Source organism: Branchiostoma belcheri, unplaced genomic scaffold (genome assembly GCF_001625305.1).
Source record: "Branchiostoma belcheri isolate BF01 breed outbred unplaced genomic scaffold, Haploidv18h27 scaffold52, whole genome shotgun sequence".
Taxonomy (NCBI): Eukaryota; Metazoa; Chordata; class Leptocardii; order Amphioxiformes; family Branchiostomatidae; genus Branchiostoma; species Branchiostoma belcheri.
Window position 1 is genome coordinate 2003634 of NW_017804154.1, and position 13893 is coordinate 2017526.

The 13893-nt window shown below is 38.4% G+C and overlaps 1 protein-coding gene across 2 annotated transcripts in view; it reads left to right on the forward strand.

Moving 5' to 3' along the window:
- LOC109480785 (E3 ubiquitin-protein ligase NEDD4-like) overlaps positions 1-13434 on the forward strand; it is a 20325-nt gene extending 6891 nt beyond the window's left edge. Inside the window, exons 11-29 of one of the 2 annotated variants that reach the window (XM_019783089.1) lie at positions 3087-3125; positions 4169-4195; positions 5190-5315; positions 6072-6233; positions 7832-7886; positions 8205-8275; positions 8824-8889; positions 9055-9221; positions 9497-9565; positions 9865-9986; positions 10252-10322; positions 10463-10558; positions 10813-10886; positions 11169-11229; positions 11452-11511; positions 11858-11965; positions 12276-12372; positions 12592-12664; positions 13015-13434. In XM_019783089.1, the coding sequence (XP_019638648.1) occupies positions 3087-3125; positions 4169-4195; positions 5190-5315; positions 6072-6233; positions 7832-7886; positions 8205-8275; positions 8824-8889; positions 9055-9221; positions 9497-9565; positions 9865-9986; positions 10252-10322; positions 10463-10558; positions 10813-10886; positions 11169-11229; positions 11452-11511; positions 11858-11965; positions 12276-12372; positions 12592-12664; positions 13015-13117 (1647 nt within the window). In that variant the 3' untranslated portion in view covers positions 13118-13434. The remainder of the gene's footprint in view (positions 1-3086; positions 3126-4168; positions 4196-5189; positions 5316-6071; positions 6234-7831; positions 7887-8204; positions 8276-8823; positions 8890-9054; positions 9222-9496; positions 9566-9864; positions 9987-10251; positions 10323-10462; positions 10559-10812; positions 10887-11168; positions 11230-11451; positions 11512-11857; positions 11966-12275; positions 12373-12591; positions 12665-13014) is intronic. The other variant, XM_019783090.1, reaches the window with a different exon arrangement.
- Positions 13435-13893: the final 459 nt, after the last annotated feature.

Consider the following 13893-nt stretch of genomic DNA (forward strand, 5'->3'; position numbering starts at 1 on the left):
GTAATTATATGAAATAATGTCAAAAAACCTCAAGGGTGTAGTGTCCGTTGCCATGTAGTGTCCGTTGCCAAGTATTACATATAGGTACATTAATTACATTTTGTTGCAATCTTGAAGTAATTTTGTCATTTATGTTATTTCTTTAGCATTTTGTCAACCCCTAAATGACAGGTCTTGCAAGATTTGGTGTTCTTGTCATGTACTTGAGTGGCCAGATGTGGCCGGCAACGGACACTACAGCTTAGTTGTAGTGTCCGTTGCCGGCCACATTTGAAATGAGTGGGCTAAGTTTGGATAGAGCACAACTTTTGAACTGAACGTCTCTATCCAAAAATTTAAAAAGTGCAATGTATGGCAACACCTCTAGTGCGATTTTCTGCACTGAAAGTAGAAAAATATAAAACTTGAAAAATTGGCCCAAGTGCAACCCTTTGGCGCACCCTGATCTCGGAATAGCCGTTGGTATTGCCCTGAGGAAGCTGACGGAATGGGATACTGAAAAATCGGCTTGTAAAATCCCCAATAAATGTGAATAAAGAACTTTGTTATATATACCACTTAAGTCTTACCAACCTGATGAAATTATTCACAGACAATCATTCTCCTTTGACCACTTACTTGCCCAATTTTTGACTTGAAAATAGACAAAAAGAAAAAGATAACCTGTGCATATGTATACTGGCTGAATACTTACTTCTCCAAACACACATGATGTTAATGCTGACTTGTGTCCTGCCTGTAGCCTGGTTGGGAGATTGTGGACATGGATACAGAGCCCAGACAACCCCAGGTGCAGGCGTCCTCCCCATCTCAACCTGCCATGCCTCAGGGCTGGGAGGAGAGACAGGACGCAAACGGCCGGACGTACTACGTGGACCATAACACCAGACAAACAACCTGGCATCGCCCTTCCATGTGAGGAAAGAATCACATTATACTTCATGAAAATACAAAAAAACAATATGGTGTTAAGTATACAAAAATGATAAAAAAAATACTGGTTAAGTTGTAACAATAGCTCTTCATTCATTTGGACAGCAAAAAAAAAAAACAGTATTATTTTGCCAAACTTTGAGAAATCCAAGTAGGGAAAAGTTGTGAAATAAATAAGGAAAACTTTTTTACTGTCTTTTGTTTCTGTGATCAGTAGCCAAGCCCCAGCAGGGGGGCTGACTCCACAGTCTGCAGCCACCACAGCCTCGACTGCACAGGAGAGCAACAACCGGCAGGCAGCACAGATCTTCCGCCAGAGACGGCAGATCAGCGAGGACATGTCCACACCTGGCGGGGCAGGTGCGGCGGCTGCAGCTGCGGCGCTGGTGGAGCTACCTGCACAGGTACGCAGAGGGGCACTTTTCATTTCATAACCAGGCTTCAAATACAAGGTGGGGAGTATTCCTCCTCTCCTTTGAAAACATTTTGCAGTGTTGTGAAAGATAGACAAGAATTTTTTGGTAGTGATTCCTTTCGAAGTCTCTCAGGATTTGTATCAAAGCAGCAGAAGTAGACATGCACGTGACTATTGCCAGTCAGAACAGGTTGTTGTTGACATCACCACCTGTTTCACAATCCTCCATTTCGATATGCTCTCAGCATGAGGTTTTTGCTGAATAATAATAGGAAGTGCTACTTTAAGCACTTTTAAATATTACTAGAATTGTTACTAGTGAATTCTTTCATCAGTGACAACTTGGAAGGATACGGATACTAACCTCCAAATTTTCGATGGCTATCAGTCCATCTTGTTCACGGATAGCCATCGAAAGTTTGGAGGTTAGTATCCTTATTCTTCCAAGTTGTCACTGATGAAAGAATTCACTAGTAACTGTATCAATATGTGACAAATGAATCTTTTCAACGATAATAGAATTGTGTCATGCAAGGGATGTAAAATGATTCATGTTACATGTACTAGTATGTCAGAGTAAAGAAATGTTTATACAAGTCACTGCCAGAACTCCCAGTTTCTGTAGTATTTGTTTTGATCACATTTTCTTTGTTAAGCACAAACTGAAGGGGAACAGTTTAATTATGATGTGTTTAGGACATGACATTTTGAATCCTGGTCAAGACCACGATCATGTAACCATGAATAATACCCAGCTAGTACTACATGTAGCTCGTCAAGTGTAAAGATGCATAAACATTTCCTACACTTCTCCCTAAACCAGCACGCCAGCAGAGCCTGCACAAAACCTGGATTTTTCATGTTTTTTCGTTGAGGGTTTGATCAATGTTTTTCAGAAATTTGCCCGTTGCAGATGTTAACTTTTCCGATACAACATTTGAAAACTATAGACAGGACATAATCCTTAAAAACATGAACACTGCTAAAGTCCTATGCACAATACCTTACGGTTTTTGTAGGCACAGTACATTCTGCTGACGTGCTCCCTAAACAACACAGTCCAAAGCAGCACTGGCTACAGTAGTGCTCAGCAAGAGGCTTGTAGGTGCTTAGATGGTGCATGGTCTTTGGTAGTTTGGGAACATGATGGTGTCTCATTGCTTCAGCATCTTTATCCATCCTTTAGATAGAGGTAGATAAAGTACTGTGGCACAGTAGCTGGCATGTTCCCTTTCAATGTTAACATTCAAACTGTCAGGCACCAACTGATGGAACACTTCATTAACCGATACCACAGTGTCTTCTCTTAATGTCAGTATGTGTAACTTGATTCAATTGTTACACTGAAGGAAATCGTTTTTACACTGACTGCTGATATGGTATTTTAATGAAGAGCTTTAAGCCGTGCATTCACTGATATTGATGCACAGACTCTGTATGTGCTATTGAGTCAGTACATTGAGTAATAAACAGCTGGGATTTCTGCCAAAATCAATGTGAAATACTTCTTAAAACACCCTATATATGGGAAGCTTTGTTACAGATCAAAGGTTGGTAATGACAAAATTTAAAGACTTCATTGTCCACATGCCTCTAATTTCAGATAAAGTGAATCAACACAGTGAAAAGCACTATCACCAAAGAAAGCTTTTTTCAGGCCTTGACCACGTCTGTGAAAATGACTGTAGCACTTTGCTATGTTTGTTTCAGTAAAAGTTACTAAATGTTATGATTTTAGATTGCGTCCCAACCTCGACAAGGCCCACCCCCACCAAAGGTACGTTGACTTCCCTCAGTAGAAGGAATGATTTTCCTAAAGGCGTGGTTTTTTGCCCTTCCTGAAACGCTGCGCTGCCAGAAACATTTCTAAGCTTGTCTCCTACCTACTGTAGTGCTCTAGCATGGCATGGTCTGAATTACCAATAGTGTTGTAACTCATCTTTTAGCAATAAAACTATCACAAATCCGCTGTTGGCTGGACTTCCAACTGCTGGTGAATTTAGGAAATAACACTTTTCCAGGCTTGGAAAAGTGGAGAATAAGCTAGTTCACAGAGTGAAGTCATGTGCAGTGTGATGCAGTCTGGAACATGAAGAATGGCCTGGGGTGTTAAAGTTTGACATATTGCTCACACTGGAAAGTTGCAATCATTTACCAGTCCTGATATTGTACTTACACAAAGCCATTCAAACACTAAGCACCAAACGTTTTCTGAAATACTGCCTGTTCTATGAAAAATAAAAGGTATTCTCAGATCATCCTGTGGTTAGGATTCATAACTTCCAGGATAGTTAGGCCTTTATACATTTCAATACAACCCTGCCTTATAGTCATAATGTAATAATTATTGTAATCTTTCTCAGTCTGACTTTGTCATCTGCTTTAATACCTGTCTTCAGAGGAAAAAACTTTTGGAGACAAATTATAAAGCCAATACACATTTTGCACTAAGAGCCATATTATAGTACACATACTGTCAACAGTAATAAGGTATTCGTTAGGTCGATATTTTACAGAAGTAAAGGTTTTTTTATAGGAGATACAATACAAGTCATTCCATCTGCCAGTTCCATACAATTACATGACATAAAAAAGACACCAAAAATATACATGTATATACTAATAGTAATAACATACATATATATGCATAACCAATAGATCAAACCTGGATTGAATAAAGCCTAGTAAAAAACTTGAGAGTCATCAAAGACATGCAATAAAAAATTATTTCTGACTATTTGCAGTTATGTGATGCACTGCTTATCTCCAGATTTTAATTTCTTTGTTTTGTTTTTCTTTTCCAACCCCTTTTCTTGGTAGATCCATCGAATGAGTGTCAGGTCAGAAGTAAGTGTGGTCTCCTTTTCCTTTCTCGCCTCTAGTATCAGGCTAGACTAAGGGATGGACCAAAAAGTTATTTACAGTATGTACACAAGTTACACAAGTCAGATGAGTATTCAAACCTGCCATAGCTTATGTCAGTCCTCAGTCTGAATCAGATTATGTCTCCCTTTGAATCACAGGAAATACACATTTCTGACAATAGTCTCTTCCCCTATCCATCCTTGTTATAGTCCTGCAGTAACTGTTTAGAATAGACTTTTTCTGGTGCTATCAGTATATTAGAAGTCTTCCTGTTTTAAAAGGTTGGACTTAAAAAAAGAAAAGGTCATGCCACCTGGAAGGTAATAATTGGTATTAAAATAATTAGTGGTTTTAGCAAGAATTTTAATCAGTAGTCACTAATGTGAGACAATGACAGAAGCCAAGATACCAACATGATTGACAGCAACAGCTTGAAGGTGCATGTTTTAATCCTGTAATCTGGGGGAGAGGAATAAAAAGTTTTTCATTTCAATTTCAATAATTTTATCCATGAATGATTTGATTGTATTGAACCAAGAAAATGTTGGGTCATGCCAATGATACCGGGTACTTTTCAGCTGTATTTACAATGCTATGTGGACGAAGAATGTACAAAGTACTAGTACATATGTGTGTACTAACTTATATAGTATATATATAGTGCCATGCTCTTTAATCAACCATACAAACTTTCTTCTCCTGTTAACTGTAGCTGAAAATATTATGTAATGTTAAATCTCATGATTTGTTCACTACTAACAGTACCAAAGGCATTAAGTACTAGTAACAAATGAAAATTCCTAATCTGCTCTGTGTGGATTTTCTGACAAATTGCATGATTTTACTGTCCATAGCTTGCTGCAACCTAATGTTTTAAGCATCATCTTCTTTTCCAGATCTACTTTGCAAATCGGCAATTATTTCCTTCAGGTATAATGAGATGTAGAGTTGATGTTGTTCTGTTTGCCTGTTTCAGTCCCAGCCCCATGGCCAGTCTAACCTGGAGGCAGAGATAGAAGCCCTCCCCCCTGGCTGGGAGATGAGGTACACAGAGGGGGGACGTCCCTTCTACATCGACCATAACACCAGAACAACTTCATGGGTATGTGGTCTTGTCTTTTAACTTGTGAAACTGATGTGTGGGGGTGGAAAATGATTTAGGGCTGTTCCTCACATTCCAATGTCCAGCAATGGTTCAAGCTGGCTTTCCTTGATAAAAAATATGTGAATTATTTGTCTAACTCTAAGCAGCAAGATCAGTTCTTTGGAAATGTTATGGTGAATTGTGTGAATTGTAGTTGAGACCCATATGCAAGCACAATGTCATACATTCCACCCAGGGTTTATTTATAGAAGAGGATTACATTTGTTTACTTCCCAAATAAGAATGCAAATAGGATCCTTTCCTTATCTGCTCTATTTGAGGACTAGAGACAACACTTCAGATACATCAGGATGCTAAACACTCTTAGTACCCTGGTGTAGGGTACACAGATATTTAAATCCTCAGTCAGAGTGGCTACAGACATTTCTGAATCCAGCTTTGGCTCCTTGCAATTGTGGTGTCATGTAAGCACTGGTATCCTAAAAATAATGTGATCCTCAATTATTCATCAGTTTAAAACACTGTTTTGGAATTGTCTCATGGAATGGGGATGATAAATTTGTGAATCCACCCTGGCTTCTATTCAAGCAAAGGTATCTTTACTATTCCTTACTTTTGTACTACTAGTTACTTGCAACAAAATGTAGGATATATGAGGGTACATCTGTAATGTACTAGTCGTGTTTAGTGCTTTACCATACTTGATTACAGGCTGTCTGAAAACACCAAACATCTGTTTACGTTCTGTTGCAGCATGACCCGAGAAACGCGGCCGCTGCGTCGCCCCAGCCTCACCGCTCCATGATGCCGCGTGCAGCGACAGTGACCTCCCCGGCAGCAGGCACGCTGGACACGCCACAGGTCCGACAACGTGCAGGGTCCAACCCTGACCTCTCCCACCTGGGACCACTGCCGGTCAGTCCACTACAACAGTTCCTTATCATTCCTACAACATCTTACATTCACGCTGCTGTTGGATTACTGTTTGAATTAACATGATTATGGTACATATAGTTTTACTTGTCGGAAGATTGAAAATACTGGTGGGGAACTTAAAACATATCCACCAAGATGCATCACATTCACATACAGTAGATGCCTAATGATACTCATGCACAGTCCCTATTCCTTATTATACTGGCCCTCCCCGTTATGATGGTCTGGCCAGTTATATACATGTACATGTGAACCTTCACCAATTAGACAGTGAACAGACTTACTTTCTGGGGTATTGCATCCAATGTTGCCCTAGTGCAGGGTTTACTTCAAGTTTTATTGAATGTCACTGTTGCATTCTGCTTGTTGTATTCATGGTGCCGCTGGACCATGATTCTGCTGTCAGTCATGGGTGATTGACAGGAGCGACAGGATTAATTAATTATTCATACCCTAGATGCCATATTTGGTCCGTTCTTTTCCCACAGCGACGAAGGAGGAGGCCAGGGAATGTGTGTGGAGGGCGGGGTTTCAGGGAGACCTTTGAGGATTCAAATAAAGTTTGCATTTCTTCACAGTGTTGTGCTGTTGATAAACCGTTGTCATGTGGACTTGAGAACAACAGGATAATGCTAAGAACATTTTGAAAAAAACATAGAGAACAATATGAAGGCCCATCCAAGTTGACCATTTGATACGTATTATAATTTTACTACTGACCAGGGACAAAAGAGAATGAGAGGAATTCATTTTTAAAAAGTTGATGAAATTGTCTAAGTTACGAATTCTTGGAAGAGTTTATACTGCAAAGTCAGCCTGATGAAATTTTCGCCAAAAACATAGTGATTGTCAGATGAAAAAGAGTCAAGGACTGTTAGCCATGTTTTAGAATGTTCCATTTCGTGACTTTCAGACATGTTTTGGAATATTCCATTTTGTGTCTTTGCTCTAGACACGCTATGGAATCTTCCGAATTAAAAAAACATGGTTCAAAGACACCCAATGGAATAATTTCCTCCATATGCATGTATACTTGGGAAACGGGGAGCGGGTGTTCCATCAGAGTTTCTCCTTTTTTTAATCATGAGGAACGTTAGCTTGTGACATTATCTGTGACAGGGATGGTCGTGACAGTCGGTGTGAGATTGACCATGATTCGTCAGTGCTGTGGCAGTTCTGTGTGTGGGTGTCCAGGTTTTAGTTACCTTAGAATGCATTTTGGCAGTTATGTTTCATCATTAAACATCTCAGACTGTACCCATATAATGAAACATTCAACAGTACAAAATGTGTCCAGCCACATGTTGATCAGCTCCGCCCTCACAAATACTAGGCTCCACCCCAAAACACTGGATGCTCCGCCTCCAGACATGGGATTACAAAAATCATGTTTTAGGAAGGATCATGTGTTGGAATGCAACAGGCATTCCACTTCATGTTATTCCAAATCATGATTTGGAATGGAACACGTTTTGGAGTGCAGATGCATTCCACTTCGTCTTATTCCAACTCATCATTTGGAATAGAACATGTTTTGTTTGGAATGTACCAGTCACTCTATAAATGTTGTTTTCCAGTCGGGTTGGGAGGAGAGAGTACATACTGATGGGAGAACCTTCTTCATTGATCACAGTAAGTTACGATACATTTTGTAAATCATAATGTATGTCATTGAGTCTATACCACATATATTATGTCTATCCCTCAATGACATATATATGTCAAGAGGCCCTTAATGAATGAACAGGGTTGATGTTTCATTTGTCTACTGGTCTAGGTTTGGTAATCTGCACTTAAAACTTGTCCTGTACCAAAAATTGCAAGGAAATTTTTAGAATTTGCTTATTTTATTGCATGTTTAAGAAGAATATAGATATACGTTGTAATTGTTCCTCCCTTTTCATGAATATCCCATGAATATAACTGTTATCAAATTATTTTACTTGCCAGACACCAAAAATACCACCTGGGAAGACCCTCGGCTAAGCAGAGCCTTCCAGAATGCTGCACTGGCTGGACCGGTTAGTCTTCTCTGAATGTGTTTGATGAATAGTGCACAAATTTTGTAGCAGTCGTTCAAGGTGCAGACAATTCCTCGTTAGCTCAATGAAAAGACAAGTGGTCCTACATGTAATTGTCTGCAGAATCAAAACCAGCATGGACCATGAAATGAAAGTCTCGTCAGCAGGATTGGGTTGTTAGGAATGTGTTGACAAGGCCACAGAATGGATGATTTTGACAACTTTGTAAAGATTCTGGACTTGTGGGATGAAGAAGAGTGCATTAATATTAGACGGGTAAACAGTGTTCCTACGTTTGATTTCTATTTTGTGCAGTTCAGTTGTTCTCATATTCTAATGTGAAGTACATGTACACTTGGGCATTGTTAGTGTTAAATCTGTATTTAGTCCTCTTTGAATTATCGGTGCATTAAACAACCAGACTTTGGAAGAGTGTTTAAAGTAACTGTTAATGCTATTGTTCCAGATTTCGGCAGACTTCTTAATTGGAGTAGCAGATAGTACAAGATGAGTTTTAACTGTCAGCACTGCGTTTTTCTCCTATTTAGGCTGTGCCATATTCCAGAGATTACAAGAGGAAGTATGAATACTTCAGATCCAAATTAAGGAGACCAGTAAGTTATTTTATATTCTTTCATTATTTTGAGCAACTGATACATTGCAATACACTAAACTGAAGGGTAACTGAAGTAAAAAAGGACATTTTTCAACAAGAAGTGCTCAAAGACACTGATGTGTTTAGTAAAGGCATTAAACTAAATTAAATGTTTTTACAACAGGCCAACATGCCCCAGAACCAGAAGTTTGAGATGAAGCTGCACAGAAACAGTATTTTGGAGGACTCTTATCGAACCATCATGGCCTGTAAGAAAGCAGACAACTTGAAGGCCAAGCTGTGGATTGACTTTGAGGGTGAAAAGGGTCTGGACTACGGTGGAGTGGCAAGGTCTGTATACTGAAAAAACATTTTCAATTTCTCTTGAGTTGTATGTTCTTTACCTGTGAAGATTGCTTGCCTGCTGTGGTTTCACTATACAGCACTACTGTAACAGTAGTATGCTAGTCTTTTTCATAGAACTACTTCATATTTAGTAATTTGATCAGAGTACTTATTAAGTGCATGAAATGATAATAATGACAAACATACTATGTCACGTATTGTAATACATGCCATTTAAGGAATGACATGTAGTTAAAAAACTTGATGCTGTTGTATTTCAGGGAATGGTTCTACCTCCTTTCACATGAGATGTTCAACCCATACTATGGCTTGTTTGAGTACTCTGCGAAGTGAGTGAGACATTTTATGATATCTGATATATTATGTGTGGAAACTAGGTAGCTATGACATTTTTCTCATCTTTGGAAGACTTGATGGAATAATGACTTTGCAATCTTGGAATTGGAAACATGGCTATGAAAAAATTGCTTTACTTGTTTTGAGAGTGTCCATCTTATTTGTATACATAGTTAACTGGGAAGCCATAGTGAATACAAAGTTATTTAGCCATTGTTAAAGCATTGTTGGAAGGGATTGATTGACACATAAAGGAATAATTTTGATACCCCCCCCCTTCCCTCCCTTCCAGTGACAACTATACCCTTCAGATCAACCCCAACTCTGGGCTCTGCAATGAGGACCACTTGTCGTACTTCAAGTTCATTGGCAGGGTGGCTGGCATGGCAGTGTACCATGGAAAACTCTTAGATGGTAAGAAGATATCACTGAACAGCTGTGACATCCATAATCTCCTGCTAACGTACAAAGTCTAGCAGCTGCATTTTGTCAGCTTTATTGTACCCTAAGGGGGTAATAGACTACATGAACAGATGGAAAATAAAGCCAAAACACCACATGGAGAATGTATAGAATCCTATTATCATGATTTGTTCTAGATACATGTATTTTATTAACGGAATGTAAGAATAGGGTGAATATCAGGGACTTATAAAATTGTGTATTTCATTTCTTGCAGCATTCTTCATTCGTCCTTTCTACAAGATGATGCTGAAGAAACCCATCACCCTGAAGGACATGGAGTCTGTGGTATGTACTGTTATTCTACCTGAAGTCTAGTGTGCAAGATTTCCTTCATTTTCCAAGATTCTTGTAAAAATAGTGTCCATCTGTCTGCCTGAATTGTTACAGAATAAGCTGCTACATTCTGTTTGAAACTTCCTCCCCAGGACAGTGAATATTACAACTCTTTGGTGTGGATCACAGAGAATGACCCAGAGGACCTTGACCTCAGGTTCTGTGTGGAAGAGGACCAGTTTGGACAGGTGAGTTTTCTGAGTGTCATCCTTCAATGTTACCAATAAGTCTTTTCTAGCCTGTAATATGTACTGTCTTTTAATAGTTAAGCGTTTACTATAAATTGTAACAATTTTGCCTTGAAGTTGTCGGGACCTTTCTTTGCCATGGCTCTTGAAATTTGACCCTAAATAACAATTAACAGAAATGTGGCTATGTGTTTTTCCTAAGCGATGTTGTTACCTGAGTCTGAATGTTTGAATGTTTTTATGACCCTTACTAGACTGTCACAAAGGACCTCAAAGCTAATGGTGCCGACATTGTGGTCACCAACAGCAATAAGAAGGAGTACATTGAGTGAGTGAAAATTTTTATCGTAGTAACTTAGTGCACTTCTTATAAATCCTTTAGTCATGCTTTGAAAACTTCATTTCATTGTATCAAAGGTAGATTTGGTAGACTACTAGTGTCGTAAGGGTAGGGTTGGCAATGGTAATGTGATAAATCAGAAGTCAAGTACAAATCAAATTGTTCTAATTGTTAAGAAGTAATTTTATTGCCAAATGCTTTAAGATATGTTGTAGAGTCACTTTATGATGTACTTATATAAGTCTCATAGTAATTTTGTATTCCTTCTAGCCTTGTTATCAAGTGGAGGTTCAGTTCTAGGGTCCAGGAACAAATGAAGTCTTTGATGGACGTAAGTTGACTGTATTAAAATCATTGCTTCTGCCTAAATAGCAATGTACAGTTGAGTTGTATTCTTAAAATTTTCGATTGTACTAGCTAAGTCTCTTTCCTTGAATTGCTGCCAACTTAACTATAAGAGAGTTCAAGGGATGGCACCGATAAGAGTTTAACAACACCAGAACATATTGTACATACTAGTACTAACTTTGTCTTGCCTTTCATTTTATTACAGGGTTTTAATGAGTTGGTGCAACAAGAGCTGCTGAGTATTTTTGATGAGAGAGAAGTGGAGGTAAGACCTGCATTGTCTGATGTAATGCCTGATGGTCAAACTTAAAACATTTTGTAGTAACTGTTGTTTTTATATGGTCTATATAACATACTACAAGATGTAAAGATTTTCTGTAGATAATGTCAGCATGTACATTTGCTTTCCTATTTCATTCCTTTCATTCAACTATAAAGTCAAGTAAATGGTGGCATTAATGGAAAGAAAGATGTCCTAGCTACAATAATGTTAGGCTTCAAGTTGATTTCTGGTTTCATAACAACAGTACACAGTTCAAGGATGCAACAAGAGAAAATATTTATGCCAGTTATTATTTCTTAAGTGATGAGTTTTGCTTTCCCATTTCCAGCTGTTAATGTGTGGTCTGGGAGACATTGATGTGAATGACTGGAGGAAGCACACAGCCTACCGAGGAGACTACAGTGACAAACATCCCATCATTCAGTGGTTCTGGAAGGTGAGTGTGTGAAAATATGTCTTTTATCAGCATGGATTTTTTCATCTCTTGAACAGAAATTTTGTAGTCAAAAATACTTCTACTTTGTGCACTTTTCCCCATTAATATGTCATGTACATCCATCTCAGAAATATTGATTCCAGGACTAGATCAAGTGGCAGTCTTGTTTTGAACTCTGGTGTGCCTATAGAAGATGAAGTTTTCTAAATCTGTACATTTTTACATTCATATACAAATACTCATGTTTGATGCTTTAAAATGACTTTTGACTGAGAAGTGACCAGTACACACCCCCCCATGCGTTTCCCAGGCTGTGATCCTGATGGATCCAGAGACCCGTGTCCGTCTGCTCCAGTTTGTGACGGGAACATCCAGGGTTCCTATGAACGGCTTTGCAGAGCTTTGGGGTAAGATATCAAACCATGTTACTAAATTAAGGACATAATATTACCTAACAACATATATATATCCTGGTACTACATTGCTGAGTACTTTTAGTTTGCAAAATACACTTTTATGCTGATTTAGGCATCACATATTACGCAGTGAAGTCAAGTGAGCTATAAGTTGTGTGCTCACCCGTAATAGACATAATTTCTCAGTTGTTGTATATCTGTCCCTTGCAGGGAGTAACGGTCCTCAGAAGTTCACCATAGAGAAATGGGGAAATCCAGACCAGCTGCCCAGAGCACATACATGGTAGGTGGCCACCCAGTGCTATGTTGTACATATAAAGCAATCAAAGTGCTGTATGTTTTTATAATATTTATAGTACAAATGTACAAGTCTTACTACAGTAACTGTAAATGCATGTATTTAAAAAGTTGCAGTATTTATATGTTTGCAGTTTTGAGACATGTCAGTACAGTAACTTCTGGATACTGAAAAATACCCCTGATGACTTTGAGATGACTAATGCCAAGTTGATACAATGATGAATCCTCAGCAGGCCTGAGAAAAGTACAAAATTGGCATATTTTAAAGGCGACTTTCTTTTTTATATTCGCAAGAGTTATTTTGACACAAGTTGCATTTTGCTTTCCATACAGCTTCAACCGTGTGGACTTGCCACCTTACCGGAGCTTCCAGGAGCTATGGGACAAACTGAAGATTGCAATAGAGAACACAGAAGGTTTTGAGGGTGTAGACTGATTTAGACCTGCTCAATACCAATGTATGTAATTAAAGTACTATTCCGGTAAAGATTGACATAGGTATGCAAGGATTATCCTGCTAGCAGCATGAAAAAGTACCAACATACAGTAGATATAGAGCAGTATTTTTTATCAAATGAATAGACCCTACAGAGGTTTGAGATATTTGCCATGCTCTTTCAGAACTTTGTAAAAGCCCTGCATCTGCAAAAGAAATTGTGCATGTTTAAGGTTTGTAATATATTAATACTGTAATTGACAGATTCAGTGGAAACAAACACATATTCTTGTATTCTGGTGGTTTATTAAAAAAAATAACAATATTACTGACCATCAAAATAACTTAGGACACAATATATAACATAGCTTTATCTAAATCATAGCTTTGGGATATTGATTTAAATGCTATTTGTCACCAGTAGTACTAAAATGATGGACAATGCAACACCTTTCAACCTAAAATAAGTGAATCATTCTATATGACTTAGGATTTCAGTTTTTACTAAGATCTTGGAAAGTTATCCCAAAGAATAAAACTAGTGGGTAAGGCTATTGTGCGAAAGTATGGTGTATGAACTGTATATGTCTACTGTCACAGTGTCACATGTTCATAAATTTTATTGAATTAAGTGAGTTAAAAGTGCTATAGACATTCGAGACAGAAGTTTTAAAGCCAATCATGAGGAATTGTGTGTGTGTGTCATTGCAAGTTTCCAATGATTGTTAGCAGTTTAAAAGGAAAGAAATTAAACCTAATTAATACAGACAATGTGC